Source organism: Equus asinus, chromosome 3 (assembly GCF_041296235.1).
Source record: "Equus asinus isolate D_3611 breed Donkey chromosome 3, EquAss-T2T_v2, whole genome shotgun sequence".
NCBI lineage: Eukaryota > Metazoa > Chordata > Mammalia > Perissodactyla > Equidae > Equus > Equus asinus.
In genome coordinates, this window is record NC_091792.1 from 12,642,164 (window position 1) to 12,659,641 (window position 17,478).

The 17,478-nt window shown below is 35.5% G+C and overlaps 1 protein-coding gene across 2 annotated transcripts in view; it reads left to right on the plus strand.

Moving 5' to 3' along the window:
- Positions 1-17,225, plus strand: part of USP53 (ubiquitin specific peptidase 53) — a 62,037-nt gene extending 44,812 nt beyond the window's left edge. For both annotated transcript variants that reach the window (XM_014857616.3, XM_070504688.1), the window contains 5 exons: positions 521-667; positions 1,741-2,479; positions 3,799-3,875; positions 12,809-12,905; positions 13,754-17,225. In XM_014857616.3, the coding sequence (XP_014713102.1) occupies positions 521-667; positions 1,741-2,479; positions 3,799-3,875; positions 12,809-12,905; positions 13,754-14,744 (2,051 nt within the window). In that variant the 3' untranslated portion in view covers positions 14,745-17,225. The remainder of the gene's footprint in view (positions 1-520; positions 668-1,740; positions 2,480-3,798; positions 3,876-12,808; positions 12,906-13,753) is intronic.
- The last annotated feature ends 253 nt before the right edge of the window (positions 17,226-17,478 follow it).

Genomic DNA, 17,478 nt, shown 5'->3' on the forward strand with positions numbered 1-17,478 from the left:
GGAGGATTGGCAGATGTTAGCTCAGGGCTAATCTTCCTCAAAAAAATAATAAATTAATTTAAAAAATAAAAAGCCTAATCCCGGTTCTACATTTACACGCTGTGTCAACTTAGGCACGTTTTTAACTTCTCTTTGCTTCAGTTTCCTGATCTGAAGTGGAGACAGTAATTATACCCACCTCAGAGATTAAATGAGTTAAGGCACTTAGAGTAGTGCCTGACATGTGGTGACCCTCACTGACTTTTAAGCTGTTATGTCACTAGCTAGGCTCTTTTCTTCCTTTGCACTTGCTGTAGGAACTGTGCAAGAAGTTTTCAAAGACAACACACATCTCTGGTGTCAGGATAAATCACACTGAATTTTTAGTTAAGCATAAAAATGAGTTTATTGTATACTTTAATCTATATTTTGTTTTTAATATAGAGCATCTTAAAATTTTTATGTAGTTCAGTTTGTACTTTTATTGAGCAATTTGAAAAATGGTCAGTATCATTGTTAATAAGAATGGTTTCTTTTGCAGTTAAGTTAAGTCACAGTGATCAAAGGGAAAAAATGAAAGACATTTCCAGAGAATGTGCTCTAAAAGCTATTGAACAGAAAAACTTACTTTCCTCACAACGGAAAGATTTGGAGAGAGGACAAAGGAAAGATTTGGGCCGACAAAGAGGTAAGTTGAGAGAGAGCTTATACCATTCATTTGAAAAGGGGCTGCTAAAATCTTATTTTAAGACTAAATTTTATAACTTTAATACAATTTAATTTAATATAATTTCTTTATCTTTTTATTATTTACATTTGTTTATATGTTATATATCTTGATATGATTTCTTTAATACACCGATTACATCTGTAAATGTAGCATTTTCCTGCTTCTTATTTAATTCTAGCTTGGAATACTTGTGTTTATTTTGATGTTTTAACTTTACTTTTAATCATAAATTCAGTTCACGCTTATGGCACATTCAACTAATAAGGAAAGTTATAAAATTAAATGAAAAGAACTTCTTTTTCTGTGCCTCCTGACCTTCCCTCTGTGCTGCTGTTACTACTTTCCAGTTCATTTTGAGCATGTCTTACTCTTTATGGTTTTATCTTCTTTTCTTTATGATGTACCATAATTTAACTGATACCACTAGACTTTTAAAATTGATTGGAGATTTTTGCTGCAGTGACATCCCTTTACATATACCTTGTGTGCTTTTTGTGTATAGCCACAGCATAAAAGTCTTTCAGAAGAATTACTGGGTTAGAGTATGTTTATTTTTAATTTTGATGGATGTGGCTTAGTTGCCCCCCTGAAAGCCTGAACCAATAGGCACTCCACCAACAGTGGTTGGATATCTCTGTCTTCACATTCTCAGCAGCAGTTAGTTTAACAAACTTTTAAATCTTTACTAATATAAGTGGAAAATATTTTTATTTTTATGATTTTCATTAATTATATATGAGATAGAATACTCTTTTTTTTTAAAAAAACTGCCTTAATTATCTTATGATCTACTTTAGAGATCATTTGTTAAAATCACTGTATAACCATTTATTTTATAAATGCCTCTCATTAAGCATAAAGAGAAACCGAAAAAGCACTTTTCAGTCTCCAAGCACTATGTGATATAATTTAAACACTTATTATGTACTTATTGCTGCTTAATATTTCTTCTCCGACAATGTGTTTGGCTTGTGACTGAAAAGTGGCTCTGAAGAGTAATTCATTTGTATCTTTATTATCTACTCTTAAAGATTTGGTTGATGAAGACCTTCCACATTTCAAGTCTGGATCGCCTCCTGCCTCAAATGGCTTTAGACAATATGGGAGTCCACATCTACATCACAGTCAAGGCAGAGGACCCTGGAAACACGACCGAGTTGCCCATCAGAGTCGAGATTCTGCACAAATATTAGGTTCAAGTAAATCCCAGAGTCTTGCTCCAGGAGAGAAGATCACTGGCAAAGTGAAGAGCGACAGTGGCACTGGGTATGACACAGACAGCAGCCAAGACTCTAGAGATAAAGGGAGCCCCTGTAATGGCGGTGGTAGAAGCCGGAACCGAGGGTGGAAACCTATGAGGGAAACGTTAAATGTTGATAGTATTTTTAATGAGAGTGAAAAAAGGCAGCACAGTCCTAGACGTAAATCAAATATCAGTGGCAAACCTAAATGTAGCAAAGATCAGAGTTTTAACAATTGGTCGAAAGAGAATCTGAAGCAAAAAAGTTTAATGACCATTTATGAAGATGAAATAAAGCAGGAAACAGGAAGCAGAAGTTCCCTTGAATCCAATGGAAAAGGAACAGAGAAAAATAAAGGCTTCAAAGAGACTAAAGCTCATGGTGACAACTGGCAGATACAAAGGACTGAGTCTGGGTATGAAAGCAGTGATCACATCAGTAATGGATCTGCCAATTTGGACTCACCTGTTATCGAAAGAAATGGTACAATAATGGATGTCAGTGGTGTTAAAGAAACAGTATTCTTCAGGTAATACACAAATTAAATGAATGGCTTCCCCCCACCATTCTCTCTTGTTAAATATTTGAAGTAATTTTCAAAGTTTGGGGTCAATTAAGTATAATGAATAGAACTTGAGCTCTGATTGATTGGAGAAACCTGGGATATTGCAGGTTATTTGATATTTCAAGTTTTTATTTTTAATAGTTATTTCCTGATTACAAAAATAACAGCTCTTTATTTTTAGGAAATTTAGGAAGTACAGAAATATTTTGTCATTGTTGCCACCGAAAACTATTGATGTATACTGCAGGTTTTAAAGCACAGATTTAAATTGGTTGCCTCTCAGTCATTAAGCTAATTGTTTAATTCCTCAGTCTGATTAATGCTCATGATCCCACCTCTAACATCTGTAACTCGGAACTGGGGTTATTTCCTGCTGTTGCAGCCCAGTTCCATAGAAGAGATATTTTTCCTTTAGCAGATTAAAAGAATGCAACCAAATAGCTAAGTTTGTGTTCCATTAGTTCTTAATTAAATAATTCTGAATACATTTATTGTATTACTCTTTGCAGTGAGTGCATTTACGCTTCTCTGTGTAACCTCTGAAACATGTCCACAGCTTAAGTGGCTGATATCTTAGGTCAATCTAGCCACTTTTAATCCATCTAAAACATCCTAATTTGTTATTAGCTGGTATTTTACCACATTCATTATTAAAAACTCAGATTTGCAAAAATCAACTGCTTGTGTTTTATTACAATACTCATTTAATAAAGACTTAGGGAAACTTTTTGATGTGGCAGGGTAATTTCATAACTCCTCTTGGAAAGGGTAGTCTAGAGTATTGGAAAGATAGGTCTTTGTAACCACATGGACTTGGATTTTAGTTATTGGGCATATTAATTTGACTCTCCCAGACTTCATCTCCTATTGTAAAATGAGGATGATAATTACTTACAAGTGTTGTTGTGAAATGTAAATTAAACAGTGTTCATTAGGGACCAGCCCAGTGGTGTAGTGGTTAAGTTTGGTGCGCTCTGCTTCAACGGCCCCAGGTTTGCAGGTTTGGATCCAGGCACAGACCTACACACCACTCCTCAAGCCATGCTGTGGTTGCATCCCACATAGAAAGTAGAGGAAGAGTGGCACAGATGTTAGCTCAGGACCAATCTTCCTCACCAAAAAAACCCCCCAAAACCCCCAAAAAACAATGTTCATTAATCCCCTAGAACAGCACACAGCATATAATAATTGCTTAACAAATGTTATTTCCTTTCCTTTCCTTTTCTTAGAATAAACTAAAATAATAATCCATGATAGGTAATGTGTTTTGTTCTGTTTTCTAGTGACCAGATTATGACAAGCAACCTAAATATAGAACGTGTGAACTGTAACTCCCAACAGAGCAAAAACTACTTAGAAGGTAAAAATTTTATTTAAATATATTGTAATAGTAGCAATAAAGAATAACTTGTGATAATAAGAGTAAAGAAGCTAAGAAGTTGCCTGTTACTAAGTCAGTAAATAATGAGGACAGAAGTTGGGAGAGTTCATGCTTGAAAGCTGTTAAGGATGGGAATAGCTATTTCAGGGAATGGGAAAGGGGGAAGTGAGTCAGCAGGACAGGCTAGGTCCTTGGCTATGCAATGGTAACGATATCCAAATCTCAATATCTTGTGCAAGTTTTCTTCTGCTCATGATACATGTCCAGTGGGCATCAGCAGGAGTTTCTTCTTAGTCATCACTCAGGGCCCCAGGCTAATGGACTCCATCTCCACAAATGCTTCTCTCATCATCGCAGTACTTGGGGGGGAGAGAATTGAAGGAGGACGCAACATGGAGAATCATGTGTAAGCTCTTAAAACTTCAACCCAGAAGTGACAAACGCACTTCCACTTGCATCTCATTGGCTGAGGCAAGTCTTTCAGCCAGGCCTAATTCCAGAGAGGGAAAGTGCAGTTTCACAGGTGCCTGCAAGCTGAACTGGAGTTAAGGACAAATAGAAAAATTGATAAAACAGCCTGCTGGAAAAGTTCAATTTGGGAACAGTAATATGTAGTGGTGTAGCATTATTATAGGTGATTTGTTAGCAAAACATAGCAGCCCAGAAGCAGAAAAATAGATGTTCGAATGTACACAGAATTCAGGATGCTACTGGGAGGATATACCTGAAAGATTTGGGGGAGAGGGATCAAGGACAATGATGAGCCAAGGGGATTATTGAGGTTCCAATCAAAGAGAGTGTTTTCAGATTTTAGAATTCAGAGGAGTAGAAGGGGATATAATTTTTCACAATAAAAGGTAGCCATGAAGAACATTTTAAAATTTATATCTAGTCTTTATCATCCTTAAGGCTTTGTGGACACTGTTTTTCAGGTGGCAGACATTGACTGTGATTAAATGTTAAGTTATTTTGTTTTCATCAAATGGTATAATATCAGAAGGAAACACTTATATTTAGGAAATAACCTTCCTTTCCCATGTAAAATGTCTCGCCTGTTTTAAAAATCTGATAAAAGTCTGGTAACCAAGTATTACAGGAAACAGTAAAGGGTTGGCCAGAGATCAACAGCAGAAGTCAGTGAGATTGAACAATAACTACAAGTTCAGTACTCTTTACAAAATGATGCTTGTTTCCTGATAGTAATAAAAACACAAGGTTGTAGAGATTTTGATGGTCAAGAGTGTGTTACTGTAAGAGCTTTGTAGTGGGTTTCCCATTAAATATGAAAGGGTATGTATGTGTGAGTATGTAACCCATTTAAAAATAATTTTTTTTTATTGTGGTAAAATACACTTAACAATTTGCCATTCTAACCATTTTTAAGTGACAGTTCAGTGGTGTTAAGTACATTCACCTTACTGTGTAACCACCTATACTATCCATCTCCAGAACTCTTTCATCTTCTCAAACTGAAACTCTGTCCTCATTAAACAACTTCCCATTGCTTCCTCTCCCCGCCCCCGGCAACCGCCATTCTACTTTCTGTCTCTATGAATTTGACTCCTCTAAGTAACTCATATAAGTAGAATCGTACAATATCTGTCTTTTTATATTTGGCTTTTTTCACTTGGCATAATGTCTTCAAAGTTCATCCATGCTGTAGAATGTGTCAGAATTTCATTCCTTTTTAAGACTGAATAATATTACATTGACTGATAACACATTTTGTTTATCCATTCTTCTGTTGATGGACATTTGGGTTGTTTCCACCTTTTGGTTTCAGTGAATAATAATGCTCCTCTGAATACTGGTGTACAAATATGTGAGAGTCCTACTTTAGTCCTTTTGAGTATATACCCAAAAGTGCAATTGCTAGATCCTATGGTAATTGTGTGTTTAATTTTTTGAGAAACCACCATACTGTTTTCCATAGCAGCTGCACTATTTTATTTTCCCACCAGCAGTGCACAAGAGTTCCAACTTCTCCACATCCTCACGAACACTTGTTATTTTCTCTTTTTTTGATAATTGCCATCTTAATGAATGAAGTGGTATCTTATTGTGGTTTTGTGTAACCCGCTTTTTATTTAATTACATAAATTGCATTATGTTAAAATTATTTCTTATTTAATAAACTTCATAGTCTACCATAGTTGTTTAAGCTAGTCTTTGCTTTGAGAACCTTTGTAAATGTTCATGCCTTAAGGTATCTCTGTGTGTGTTCCCTTCCCATAGTGTAGGACTGAGAACACGTTAACGTGGTATAGACATTTTTCCCAAGCTAAGAACTTGCCCTGCCTGGATTTTTTTTTCAATAAGCCACAATTTAATTTAATTCTTTGTGACTTGGTATGATTTTCTTGGTTTTCTCCTATTTCTTATTTATGAAATGGGGGCACACTTACATTATTGACCTGAAGAATCGCTTTATAACAATAGCTAAAAGACTTTAAGAAACTTACAAAGACTTAGAAATGTTTTTATCTATTTTGTTTGACATTTAAGTCAATTTTTAATCTTAGTCTATATAAGTTTATTTGATGGTAAAGAAGTTAAAATCTATAATAATGCTGTTGTAATTATTTCATTGATAGAGATATTATATAGACTTGTCTGCCTATGTCATTATGGATTCTGCTGCAAAAAATCATGTCCACACTGCCTAAAGCTGTTATTTGGAAATGCTGAAATTCCACAATGCCCTTTGGATTATTTTAGCTCCTCTTTTATTATTTTATTATCATTATTATTATTGGTGAGGAAGATTGGCTCTGAGCTAACATCTGTTGCCAATCTCCCTCTTTTTTTTCCTCCCCAAAGCTCCAGTACCTAGTTGTACATCCTAGTTGTAAGTCCTTCTATGGAGGATGCTGTCACAGCATGGCCTGATAAGCGGTGTGTAGGACTGCACCAAGGATCCGAACCAGTGAACCCCAGGCCGCTGAAGCAGAGCATGCAAACTTAACCACTTGGCCACAGGGCCAGCCCCTAGCTCCTCTTTTAAAATGGGTCACTAGTGGGGAGAATTTCAAATTAAATTACATTCAATTACCTTAAATTACATTCAAGATAGAAAAACTGATATGTTGAAATGCACTTGGTGGGGAGAAAGTATCACATACTGGAGGAATACAGGGAGTTTGGTATGTGCAAGGCTGGAATTCATATGTGGAAATTGGGAGATGATGGATAGAGGGATAGATAGAAGCCAAGTCATGATGAAACTTTGATGCTATTTTTAAATCCTACAGTAAGTGGAAAGGCACCAAAGGACAAGGAGAGTAGCATGCTCCAGTTTGCACCTTAGAAAAGACTCTGGTGGCAGTGTGGAGGGTGAATTTGGAGCAGTGGGAGAAAAATTAATTAGATGACTGATATCCTCGGAGAGAAAAGATGAGGGCATAAACTAAGGCAGTACCAAGGTCGAGCAAGAAGATTCGAGAGATTATAGGAGTATGTGGATGTGGCGTCAGTTTTTGTGGCAGATGTACAGAATAAGGGAAGGGGAGGAAGCTGGGGATAGCGGTACTGGGGACTTAGAGAAGTAGATAGACCATTTACCAAATTGAGGAGTAAGGAAGATGGAACAAATTTTTGTGGGTAAGGGGAAACCAAATTTATTTATGGATTTGTTTGGTTATCATCTAGGTAAGTAGATTTATTATGCAGTTCGGAACATAAGGCTAGAACTCAGAAAAGATGTATTTGCTAACCATCAGCATATTTAGGAATTGAATGCCGTAGACTTGGATGACATCACTCAGGAAAACTGGAGATTTCAGGGCAAAAAAAGACAAAGGAAAGAACATGGGTTTGCTGAGTAAGAGAAGTGAGCCAAGGATAGAGAGAAGGAGCAACTATGGAAAAGTATGAGGAATAGCTGGGCAGGTATGAGAAAATGTGGGAGAGAGGGTTATCACAGGGAAGCTGGGAAAATGGGGAGCTTCAAGAAAAATGGTCACAGATTAAGCGGAATAAGGGTTAAAAAGTGCTAGTTTGATTTAGTGGTTCGTAAGTCATTAGTAATAGAGTAAAAGCAATGTTAGAGGAACATTAGAAACAGAAGCTAGATTGAGGTAGAATGGAAGGATTTAGAAGTAAAGGGCCATTATGTTCATAACCTTATCTCAAATGGTTCAGGAAAAAATGGGGTAAAATGTTAAGAATAGGTGAATCTGGGTAAAAGATATACAGGTATTCTTTGCACTAGTTTTGATCTTTCAAGTTTTCTGAACTTTCTGAAATTATTTTGAAGTAACAAATTTTTTTAAAAGATTACAGTGGAATAAAAAGTAAATAAAAGAGAAGTAAAGAAATTTAGCACGTCTCTCAAAACCTTTGCTGTGAATAGCAAAGAAGCAGTACCTAGAGGACAAAAATGAAACCAAGAGCTTTTGTTTGGGGACATTTTTTTTTCTTTAATAGAGAGACTTGGGCATTTGTGTTGCAGAGGATAAGGAATGAATGATGTACAGAGGAAGAGAAAGATGTGAAGATAAGATTAGAACAGAACAATAATTGATGGAGTGAGATCCCTGGGGGTAGAATAAGAATGAAACAAGGTAAAGAGGCAGGCTTTGGATTAAGGGACTGGGAGCTTTTCTGTAGAGGGAGCGACAAAGGGGCATGCAGGTGCCCTTGGGTATGTGTCCTGCTGGATGGGACAGTGAAGCAGTTCATACCTCATGCACTCTTTCCTCTATGAAGTAAGGTTATCTACTTAAATTAATACATGTGGCGATCTTTACAGATTATACATAACAGATCACAAAGGAATTATCAGGTCTCTCTGGAAGTTTTGCCATTTGCTTTGGAGTCTGCAGTACTTGGCTTAATCTAGGTTGATCGTAGAAGTCAGGATTAGTTCAAACTGAGAATCCTGATCTTGGAAATGACAAGAGTGAAAGAAGTTAACCAGTGGTCAAAAAATCTGTTAACTCCCTTAATTATTATAAAAAAGTCTGTACCTCCATTTCGTTAGGTGAAATATATTCCCCTTAATGTTGTTAAATCCCAGAATTAGTAAATGAAAAAAAATTTATTGGAACAGTTTTCACATGTATATAAGTTTGATTATTTTCTCGAAGATATTTTTTGCAAACTGTAGAGTGTACTCATTTAAAATAAATACATTAGAAAGTGTATCTAGAGAAAGGGGTACTTTTAACAGTTGATTTTGTTTCTATACCTACTAAATTTATTTTCTTTAAGAGTCTCATAGACAGTTGAGAGGCAAGGTATTAACACACAATTCTTCTCTGTTGCTCTGGCCCGGCACCACCTAATGTTTATCTATATGTATTTTTAAAACCATAAGTTTTCAGTTTTGAAATTTAATTTGTAGCAAAATAGCATTATTTGCTTTTTATTTAAATTATAATCCCAGTGAAAAAAGAAGTTACTGACTTGTGCTTCTTTATTTTGTATCATACCAAAATTTAGGTATCTGATAGTGTAGATTATTGTATACTAAAGTATGTCTTTACTCCTCTTGGTATATGGTAAATTTAGCTAGAAATATTTACCCAATTAAAGTTTTATGATCTTTCTAAAGGATTCAAATTGTATGTAAATGTCTTTTTATTGTAAGTTAGGCTGTTGATTAGATTATTGCTCTTGAATGTTTAGCCTTTGCTATTGCGCTATTTCTGTTATATTCTGAAATCTCCATATAAAACAAGAGTGAAGATTACATTGTCTGGACCAGCAGTTTGGTTTTATTGCTGTATAAGTCTGTTTTAAACTTAGATCATCTTTTCAGCTGAAAAATATATGTTGATTTCTTGACTGTTGGGCTTTGGGTTTTTTTGTATACAGCATCAAAATTAGCATTATTAATTAAAGCTTCTTGTCTTGATGTTGAGATATCTTCTGTGCCAAGTGTTAAAATCAGACTATCTTAGATTTGCAAAGAACCTGGAGCCAAAATTCCCGGTAGAGACACATGGATGTCTATGTCAGCAGAAGAGAAAAATAACACGTCTATTTTTAAGTTAGTTGGAATTCTAAAGTCAAACCACTTGGTTGAATGCCTGCCATAGTGATGTTAAAATTTCAAGCATATTTATAAAACCTCTGCTGCCTCCTGCTGCCCATTGTGTGGACACGTTAATAAAAATAAAGAATTCTTTAAGAATTAAGTATTTATTTTTCTGTTTGTGAATATTAAACTTGAAATTATAGATAAGTTCAGAAGTAAACATTTCTGAAGTTAAAATCACAGTGGTTGGAAAATTATAGTGTAACTTCAACTTACAGATTTTTCAGGCTTTAGAGATTGAAAAATTATCAAGGTTCTTTTTGACATTACTGGTTTTTCTGTTTTAATCATAAGGCAGCTGTCAGAGAGAGGCTTATTAGTTTTTGAGCCTCAGGCAGTGTGTCAAGCTTACAAGCAACCAAGACTCTCTGGGATAAATTACATACTGCCTTTTATTTTTAAGATTTTATTATTAGGGCGCTTTATAGACTTGAGATAGGTGGGGAAGGAAGGTAAGAAGAATTTGTCTCAGTTTATTCTTACCCGGTCCTGGATCCGTGAGCTGGGAACATGGTGGACAGTGTGGGAGTGATTCAAAGGAAGAAAAACACTATGTTTTTCATGCAATTGTTTATTCATCCTGCAGGCTTTCATGGAATGCCTTCTATGTGCCAGCCTCTGGGGAAAGAATAACAAAAGGGGAACACATCATACACTGATGAGCTTACTGCAATCTAGTGGAAATAAGAGTGTTAAGTCTTCAAGAGATGAGTGCCAGACTTGTGGTTCCCCTCATTCCACTATCTTAAGTTTGTATTGGGAGATATCATTTAGTACGTGAGCATCACCACATAGGGTATTAAATTTTCATGTATATTACACAAATCTTTCTTGGAAATTACTTCAAGATTTAACTTGCAGAGCCTGATCATAATCAAATACAGATTTTTTTTCATAGGGTGATATTTAGATGTTTTGATCAACTGTAGATTCCAGTTGAATTGTGAGTGACAGGGTACTTTGGTTTTGTTTGCAATCTTCAGTTCATAGCCTAGTGTACAGTAGATTAGAAGCATGAGAATGAGGGGAAACTGAGTAAATGAACATGATGAACACGTCATCTAAACATAAGGGAGAATACAGAAAAACTTACTAGAATTTGTACAGAAGCATAGGCAATTAATTGAAACTTCAAGTTAGTTCCATTTATTTTGGTATCTTCTGTGGGCATCAGCTTATTAGTCTATCCTGTTGTTTGATGTTGGCACTCATGGCCTAGTTTCATTGGAAGGAGATTCTGTGTCGTGCCCTTGTATTTTAGGGGCATGTGCGGAAGAGAGCTTGCAGGTAGTGGAAAGAGCACTGGCTTTGGAGTCAACCCTGGATTGGTTTGAATGCTGCCCCTCATGGGCTGTGTACCACTGGTTAGGTCACTTAACTTCCTGGGGTATGAAAAGGAGAATTGTTTCAAGGAATAGTTGTGATTGAAATTTTTAAAAAACAACTACTTTCAGTCAACTAGAATAGTGATTTTCAAACTTTTGACCTCAGGATATCTTTATATTCTTAACAAATATTGACGAGCCAGCCCTGATGGCCTAGCCGTTAAAGTTCAGCACGCTCGGCTTCAGCAGCCTGTTTTCCGTTCCCGGGAATGGAACCACACCACTCCTCTGTCAGTAGCCGTGCTGTGGTGGCAGCTCACATAGAAGAACCAGAAGAACTTACAGCTATTCATAACTGTGTACTGGGGCTTTGTGGGCGGGGGAAGGAGGAAAAAAGGAGGAAGATTGGCAACAGATGTTAGCTTAGGGCAAATCTTCCCCTGTGGAAAAAAATATATATATATTGAGGACCTCAAAGAGCTTTTGTTCTATGGGTTATATTTATTACTATGTGCTGTATTAGGAATTGAAACTGAAGATTTTCAATATTTATTCATTCAAAGAATAATTTATTTATGCATGATTTTGTAACCTCCATGTTTTCTCATTTGGAAAATACTGGTTTGCTAAATTATGCAAGTCTTCCAAATGTTGATACGTTTATTTACATATTATCTTTTTAAAACCCACATTTGTTGATATCACCACAGATATTAGCAGAAAGTCTTTATAATTATTGGGAAGCTACAAAAGTGATGGTAGTGGATACAAGTTTTCCAAAATTACTATTTTCATCTGAAAGCTTGAATTTTAACATTGGCAATAAATACTGCCAGTTGTTTGCTTTGAAGTGACAGGTTCACTTCTTTAATTTTCAAGAAAATTTCTGCCAAATACTCAAGTCTGAATAACCAAAGTTTGATGTCTTTTCAAGTAAAAATGGTTTTCAATTGTAAAGATTAAATGAAATAATTATCAACTTCTTAGAACCTGAGTCAGCAGTCAATAAATGGTGGCTAGTTAGTGGTGGTATAACATTTTACGTGTTATCACGATACCCTCCACCCATTGTAACTCAGTTGATGTTCCTAATAGTCCTGTGAGGTAGGTAAAACAGGTATCTTTATCTTAATTCATAAATGAGGAAACATTGTAAGGGGTTAAGAGGCTTGCTTACAGTTACCAACCAATAAGTAGTGAATCCAGACTTCAACCCAAGTCATCTGTCTTCAAATGCAGGGTTTCCCCACCACGTCGTCAGCAGAGCGTGCCCCATAGAATGGGGAAACAAACAGCTCCACACGATTCTGTGAGAACAGCACTATTTGGGGTTTGCTGACATTTTCAAGTGATAATAAATTGGGGAAATAGTCATTCATTTTGTAGAAAGGGTTCAAAAAAGAGGTATTTGAGCTGAGTCTTGAAGAATTAGTTTTTGTTTGTTAATTGGAGGAGAATTACCTGTTTATAGAAAGCCTTATGTAAATTATGGAGCAAATTATAAAACATGATTTAAATAATTTTGTTTTTCTCCTTCTCCTCCTCAGGCTTTAAAAAGGAACTTAAAAACTTGGAAGTTGGCTGTAAATCTCATGAGTTCCAGACAGAATCACATCTACAAATAAAAAATCCTTTCATAAAAAGGTAATCAAAGATATTTGAAAATATTAAAATCCTTTTTATTAAATGCATGTATCATAGGAACTGTGTTTGTCAGAAAGGCATAAATACATGTATTTTACTGCTCTCAAAGCAGTGGGTCTACAGTATTACAATGCCTGTCTTATTTGGATCATCATAAGGATGTAGATCTAAGGATGCTGGGGTCTCCGAAGTACCAGGTACAATACACGGTTGTTTTCATCCTCACAGCTTTCTTACAAGGTAGATAGTATTTTACAAAAGAGAAAATTTGGGGCTTAAATTAAGACATGAGAAAAATATCTAATCATAAGAGGAAAGATAATTTGCAATGTGATATCCTTTATCTTCACCTTAGAAGTTAATTATTGCCTAAATAAAGGTAATCTTGAGTAAATTATTTTTAATTAGCATACTATTCGTATAGCATTATATATCAAAATTAAAGTACCTCTGTTGCTATAAACTTTGTCTTGTTGGTTGGGAAGTGTTTTAGGGTATTGAATTGTTTGCTTGAAACATTTTCCTCAAGTCTACTACATTTTATCACAAATAAATGTAATTTCAGTGTTTGTAACTTGAAACGAGTCTATTTTAATTATTAGAAATCTGATTTTGGTAATAATGACAGGCGTTTCTGGTAGGCGTTCATGTATTCTGGCATAAAGATTTTGGATTCAGAGAATGTAAACTGTTAACAGTTGCAAATATCTTTCCATTTTTGTTATGTTACGAAAGTAACTTTAAACTGTATATCGGGAAGTTAAACTACTAGACAGGTGTCTGTTTTCCCTCCTGTTTTGTGTATTTGCATATGGTGTTTTAGCTTTGTTTTTGTTTTTATATTTCAGATCACATATACGTGAAACCAATGGGAAGTTATTCCCTTCCTCCAGTCCACCCGTACTCAAGGACCATGCAGCAAGAGAGCATATCCGCCAACCAGATGAACAGAAACATGAAAAATCAAGTGAATGCAAATTGTCTGAACGGCTTAATATAGAAAATTCTGAGAGAACAGGTTTACTTTTTCACATTGATGATAATTCTGCTTCTGGAAAGAGAATGAACAGTAATGAAGTAGTCTCACCATCTTCATTGTGGTCCTCACACATGAGAACTGTTGGGTTAAAGCCGGAAACTGCTCCCCTCATCCAGCAGCAAACTATGATGGAACAATGTTACTCTGAGAACTCTTTATCGAAGGAACATATAATTCAGTCAACCTGCAGATCTGATGGTTGTCAGATGCCAAAATTTGTTAGCCAGAATCCACCGCCCCCTTTGCCACCGAAGAAATATGCTGTAACCAGTGTGCCACAGTCAGAGAAAAATGATTCTATGCCTGATGGCAAACTTACAGAGATGTTTAAAGCAAGTTCTTCTAGTCTTCCGAAGCACAGTTTAAGTACAGCTTCGGAACCAGGTTCAGAAGTGAGTACATACATGAATGATGAAAGACTTAAGGAAACATTTCAAGTAAAAGAACATGTTGGCAACACACCAAACGACTTGTCCAGCTCTTCGACTAGTGATTTTCAGGCAGACTTGGGTACAGTTGTTGATGCATTTTGCCAAGCAGAGATAGACTCTCATTCTACCTGTCCAAATGAGACAGTTTCATTAACTACCTATTTTTCGGTTGATAGCTGCATGACTGATACATATAGGTTGAAATACCATCAGAGGCCCAAGCTCTGTTTTCCAGAAAGCAGTGGCTTTCATAATGATAGTTTACCCTCTCAGAGTGCTAGAGGGCTAGGACCTGTGTTACGTAATAGTCTTGGTTCAAACTGCCCTTCTGAGCAGAGATATAACCCTAGCATACACTGTAATAGGTAAGTGATGAAACCGGCAAGCTTATACTTCCCAGAGGCCGTTAAAATATAATAGGGATCAATTGACCAAACCTGGTGAGATATGAAATTAAAACCATGGCATTTTTAAAGTCACTAATGACTTTAACTTTCTCTATTTTTTTTTTTTTTTAAAGATTTTATTTTTTCCTTTTTCTCCCCAAAGCCCCCCGGTACATAGTTGTATATTCTTTGTTGTGGGTCCTTCTAGTTGTGGCATGTGGGACGCTGCCTCAGCGTGGTTTGATGAGCAGTGCCATGTCCGCGCCCAGGATTCGAACCAACGAAACACTGGGCCGCCTGCAGCGGAGCGCGCAAACTTAACCACTCGGCCACGGGGCCAGCCCCCTCTATTTTTTATTTTGTGATGATTGACTTTTGGATATTTTAGAAATTCCCTTTGAATAGTTTTGGCATGCCTTGAAAAACAGAAACTCAGGGGAATGCAAAAAGTCATTGACCGTATGCTGCCATTGAATAAAAATGTCCTTTTCTTTATTTTGTGGCTGGTAGACCTCTAAGTATTAAACTAACCAGGACTCACGTATGCAGACTGGTAAACTCTGCTAATGGAAGAGACCAGGTGATACAGAGTTTGTGTAGTGAAGGCGAGATTTGCTTTACGAGAAGCACTTTCCACTGGGCAGCCGAGAGGGCTTCGCCATGTGCTGTGACTTCTGTGATAGTCTACTGCGTGTGATCCCTTTATGTGTCTTACAAAATATCAGCCCATGAAGTTAATAGCATTTGGGAAAAAAAGAAAGCCTTAATGATAAAGCAGTTTTTAAATTAAATGCTGAAGGTCAGAACAGAAGAAACTTAATTTTGCTCCTAGAACTGCTGTCTTCAGAATGCCTCGCTAACAAATTAGGCCTTGGACTTGTATGTATTCATAAACATTACTTCAGCCATGTAAGCTAAAAATAATTAAAATACTTAACTTTAGTATATTTATCTTCTTACATTTTTTCAAATTTTATATGAAATGTGAAAGGTTTTTATTTTGGTTTGGTTTACTTTGGGCTAGTGACCAGCGTTAGGAATTAACCCAGGGCCCTCTTATTGGGAATCTCACTGTAGCCACCTAAATTTTCCCTGCTGTCATGTTACCTGTTTATAGTTTGTCAGCCCATTTTAGTGATTTTCAGATTGTTGAATCTGAAAATTTTGTGGGTTTTCAGATTAAATTTCTGCCTCTCATATAAAGGGTTTATTTAATTGTAATGAAATGTATTAATTTGAATGTCCCTCCCCCCCCCTTTTTTTTTTACTCTAAACAGATAATTTACCCTAACTACTTTCATGGAGAAGGCTTTATTTTTAAAAATAAAGGAATTTTCCATTATTATGATGACCTTACAAGTGAAAATAAGTTACTTTAATTGCCTTATTTCATTAGTTGTCATTTGATTTTGTACTAAGCTGGTAAACAAATTATGGTTTTAGATAGTTTTCATATTGTCCACTCCAAAGAATTGAGAATTATAGAATTAAAATTTTCCTTACATTCACCAATGGATAAACTTTATAATGCTATAAACTAATTAGTAAATTTAATATTTTGACCAATTCCTTAAATTGTTAAAATATTCCGAAATGTAAATTATTAAAAATGAACACTTCTAGATAAATAGAAAATAATTGCGTGTAAAAGTCTAACCTCACCGTTACCAAATCTTTATCAAATTTTGTCTTCCACCTAGAGAAGTTTTTAATAGCCTTTTCTGACTATAATAGTAGGTGATTATTACTTTATCTCTTAATTTAGAAGTACTTGAATACCAACTAAATAAAATTTTATCTTTTAAGAAAGTTATTTTTAACAACTTTTAGTATGGAGGATTTGTAAAATATTGTAAAGTTTGTAAAATTGTATTTGAAATGTCAATGTATTTATTGCTTTTATAACATTGTAAAATACTAGAAAAACAGGCTTCAAGTATTTTTTAATACCTTTCAAAAACTTTGTGTAAGTTTTTTTTAATAGAAATTTTGGTCAAGATGTTCAGTTGAAATGTGTTATTTGAAACATTTGAACTAATTTCTGGTATTTAACAGCAATCTCATAGATTTGTATTTTCAACTCACAATTGAGTTGCAAACATCAAATAGAAATGTCCAATTTTGGCTCTTTTTAAAGTACTGTCCAGTTGAAGCCTCCTGAACCCTGTAGGAGGGCTAACAACCTAGAAACTGACCATTTGTTTTTATGTAGATTCAACACTCCAAATATAGATTGAATACATATTTACTAATTATTCACATGTAAAGTTTTTATTTCTAGGGTGCCTATTTATTTTTATAGATGTTTTCTTCTGGTTATAAGCTTATGATATAACTTTTAAAATAATGCAACCAACAACTGTTGTAATGTTCAAAATACTTACCTGTACAATGTTGTATTTTCACATGAAATCAGTTTTTTCTGGTTCAAAATTTCTTTAGGATAAACTGATTTTTAAATTTCTATGGTTGGACTTTTCTTTGTATTCATGAACTGTGGCTTCCTCACCCCGCATGTGGATTATGTATTTTATGGGAAATGCAGTTAATTTAAAGTTCATGACTACTTGGAATATCACTGATCATAAAATGTTACCACAGGAGGCTCCTAGGAGTTAGACTCCAGCAGGTTTTAAGCAGGGTTCCCACAGGAGGAGTTGGCAAACTTTCTATAAAGAGTCAGATAATAAATAATTCAGGCTTTGTGGACCATAGGG